Source organism: Plasmodium reichenowi, chromosome 13, assembly GCF_001601855.1.
Source record: "Plasmodium reichenowi strain SY57 chromosome 13, whole genome shotgun sequence".
Lineage (NCBI taxonomy): Eukaryota > Apicomplexa > Aconoidasida > Haemosporida > Plasmodiidae > Plasmodium > Plasmodium reichenowi.
In genome coordinates, this window is record NC_033658.1 from 1,190,881 (window position 1) to 1,195,413 (window position 4,533).

At 22.6% G+C, this 4,533-nt stretch overlaps 1 protein-coding gene across 1 annotated transcript in view; it reads left to right on the top strand.

Moving 5' to 3' along the window:
• Positions 1–112: 112 nt before the first annotated feature.
• The window catches only part of PRSY57_1328500 (hypothetical protein), a gene marked incomplete at both ends in the record, with an annotated part of 6,328 nt that continues 1,907 nt past the window's right edge, over positions 113–4,533 (top strand). The window contains one exon of the mRNA XM_020115179.1: positions 113–4,313. Within this exon, the coding sequence (XP_019970102.1) occupies positions 113–4,313 (4,201 nt within the window).

Sequence of the window (4,533 nt, forward strand, 5' to 3'; positions counted from 1 at the left end):
ATATATATATATATATATATATATATATATATATATACATATATATATTTATATGTTCAAGAAAGAAAGCAAATAAAAATAAGAATGGGCATATTCTATTTTCGTGTGAAAAATGGAAAATTTATATTATAATAAATATACAAGTGAAATATATGAAAAAAAAAAGTATCCTTTTAAAAATAACATTCATGAGAAAGAGGATGTTTTAAAGGATGCAAATACATATGATTATATAAAAAATTATGTATTAGATGTTATAGTAAATTATATAATTAATGATAGTATAGGCCCAAAGTACAAATATCATTGTGAATCTTTTAACCATAATAAGAATAATGATATATCAAATTTAAAAGTTAGGTCACCACAAAATGACTTTCTTATTTCACAAATATTAAGTAAAAAATATAATAACAATATTCCAAAAATAGATTTAGAAAAAAATAATATAAAAAATAAGAATGTAATACTACAATCAAAATTAGAGTTTTTTTCATATAATAAAATTTTATCTTTATCAAGAAAGTATGAATATGAAGAATTTAGTACCTTAAAGGATGATTTTATTAGGTACCTATTAAATAATGCATACCTATATAATAACAAGCTTCATATGATCTTAAGTTTAATTATATTGTCATTTTATAATGCCAAGAAAAACATGGGATGTTATTCTTTGCTTGATGTTTTGATGAAAACAATAAATTATTATAAAACATATAATAAACTCAAAACTTGTCTTATACTTTTTTCTCCCATCATTCAAATGCACAAGAGACATAAACAATATGTTAACTTAAGTGAAATTATGTTAAACATTGATGATGATAAAAATGATGCTCATAAGGATCTCCCTGGTAATAGTAGTAATAATAATAATAATAATGATGAAAGTTGTAGTAAAAACTTCCTCTTAAAATTTGAAAGTACCAAAGAACTAATTAACATCGTCCGAAAAAATCGTGATATTAATTCAAGTACTACCGCTACTTCAAACACATTATCTACCGTTAGTAAGAAAAAAAGGAAAGATGATGCATACTACTCCCACAAGAGAAAATTGAATTTTAAGGACACACATTTAAAAGATGATCAAAACGTAAGTAATAAAGATATGAAAGATATGAAAGATATGAAAGAAATGAATTTTTTAAATAATGAGTTAACGAAAAAAAAGCTACTTCAATATAAAAAAAAAAAAAAAGTGAAAAAAAATCAGTGTCACCATATAATCCACCAAAATTATGACAATACCTTTCAAGTTCATTTTAATAATTCCGACCAAAGTCAAGGCAGACAGAGGAAATTTTTGCAAGGAGTAGTAGTATCTTATATAAAGTATAATAATTCAAAGTTTAATTTATCATGTTATATAAGTATGAAAAATTATAATTTTAATTCGAGCATTAGAATATGTTACGTACCTTTTTATAATAACTATTATAAAAATAAAAATATATGGTACAGATTAAACATGAAGATATTTTTGTATTGTTGGGGGTATGTTGAGGAAGTATGTTTTTCCGACTGCACGATGAATACTTTAGAATATGTATCTAATGACGAAGAGGTCAGGAGACTTGAAAAAATAAATTACTATAAGGAAAAGTATAATAAGATGATAAATGAAGAAAGGAACAAATTAGAGAGAAACAAAATCGTATTAAAAAATAATAATAAAAGGACAAGTGATCAATACGATAAGAAAAATGATAATATTAACATTTTCAATAATAATAATAATATTTTACATAATAATAAAATTTTCAGTAATAATAATATTTTCAATAATAATAATATTTTCCACAATAATAATATTTTCAATAATAATAATATTTTCCACAATAATAATATTTTCCATAATAATAATATTTTCAATAATAATAATGTTTTCAATAATAATAATATTTTCAATAATAATAATATTTTCCACAATAATAATATTTTCCACAATAATAATATTTTCCACAATAATAATATTTTCCATAATAATAATATTTTCCATAATAATAATATTTTCAATAATAATAATAGTAGTGAGGGGTGTCCTTATAGTAGGAGAGAAAAAAAATGGAATAAGATTGATCCGAGTAATAATCCTTATTCGTTACTTTGTACAAGTGACCATAAAAGATTAAGAGGATATCATAATAATAATTATAGGTATAATTCAAGCAGCTTTATCAGCAACTTTAACGATGATGGTATGTCGACTAAATTTCCTAACAGCAGAGATGTGGAACCTGGATACAATAGTGATAATAATATTTTGTATAGAAATAACAAGAGGAAACGAAGAAAGAAGAAACGTTTGAATGTATGTAAAAATGAGAAACATTATTGTAAATATTTAAGTGATGATGATATGACATATGATAATTATTGTAATTATTTTTATGAGACTGTCGAGAGTGTAAATGTGTCGAGTTATTTGTATTATTTCAAATTAATAAATAAAAAAAAGTTAAATATGAAAATTAATCAAATGGAACAAAAACTGGAATTTAACTATGATGTTTTTTTAAGATCTATATATGATAGTAATGAGAAAAAACGAAATATGATATACAATGGATATTATAATTCGGAAATATTTAATAATAAAGAAGAAAATTATAATTATGAAGATTCAAATGATGACAACTATAATGAAAATGATGATTATAATAATAATAATAATGATAGCTATGATATTATAGAGAATGAAGACATGTTACCACATCATGCTTGTCTAAATTATGATCATTTCAATTTCATAACCTGTTATGAGAAAATAATAAAATATAAGCCCATAACTACAAAATATATTTTATGTTGTAAGGAGGCTTTTTTCTGTTCCAGTGAAGAATATGAAGATGACGAAATGAACGCCAATATAAATAACAATATGAACAATATGAACAATAATAATAATAATAGTAGTAGTAATTCATTTTATAACCATAATAATAACTATTCACATATGGCAGATGGAAGACGAAAAGGTATGAAGAGATTCGCAGAAGGTAATCTAAATAAAGAAGAACATCATGGATATGGTGAAGAGGAAGAAGGATATGATGAATACCATAATAAAAATATTGGTAACAATAGAGTAAATGGGCTTTTAAGCAATCGAATGATGAAACAAGAAATTGATGATGATATGGAAAATCATAGAGATAATAACATGCATAATAATAATAGCAACAATAATAATAATAGTAATAATAGTAATAATAATAATAATAATAGTAATGTAAGGGGAGAGGTCATGAATGGATACAATTACAATAATGATCTTCATTTAAATAATATATATGTGAAAGACGAAACGAAAGATATTAATTATAATGATGGTGATGATATACATGATATGGAAGAAGGAAAAGATTTTGAAAGTATTATTGATGAAAATAATGAATATAATGAAGAAATAGATGTAAAATATGAAATATCTACAGAAAATAATGAGAGCACTACCTTACATTTACCAATCAATGATATGGATATTGGAAAAGGTGGTAGTATGACCGATCATGGATTAAACAGTAATAGTAATTTCCTGTGTACAAGTTCAACAAATGAAAATGGTTTAGATATGAATGTGTTAGATAATAAAATGAAGAATGGTACTATTCATAATAATAATAGTAATAATAGTAATAATAATAATAATAATAATAATAATAATAATAATAATAATAGTAATAATAGCAATAATAATAATAATAATAATAATAATAATAGTAATAATAGTTTGAAACATAAAAGTCAACAAAAAAATAATAATGAAGGAAAAGAAAAAGTCAAAAGACGACGTAAAAATCCATTTAGTAGAAGTGTTGTAGGTATGTCTCCTGCAAGTAATAATGATATGTCAAAAGCTTATGGAGATATGATGAAGGATGGTTCAAATAATTTCATGTACAAGAATTTTGTTGTTCCAAAAAAGCCGAATAATTTTTCTTATTTGAATTATAAGGAAGTAAAAGAATATTTAAAAGATTTGACTATACTAAAAAGTGGAGCAAATTGGAAAACATATAAAATGGAAGATTTGCCAGCCGAATTGTATAAAAATATTAGACCAATAAATCAAAGAGTAACAGGTTTTAAAACTGTGTTATTGGTTGATGAATTATTTGAAAAATTATGGGAATTCCCGAATACAGACATGATCAAAGTTAGGACAGTAACTAGAGGAGATCAATTTATTGGTGATATTCGAATCGATTTTTATTATCGCCAGAGTGAGAGAACGTTATGTCGTGCATGTGGAAGGCACATCCTTAAGCAGAAGTTTGCCACGGAGCACTACCAAAGGAATATAAGTAAAAAATAAAATATAATATAATATAATATAAATGACATTTTAATATGTATATATAATATGGAATATAAATATATAAGTATAAATATAAATATATATATATAAATATAAATATATATATATAAATATAAATATATAAATATAAATATAAATATATATATATAAATATAAATATATATATATAAATATATATATATATATATATATATTTTTTTTTTTTT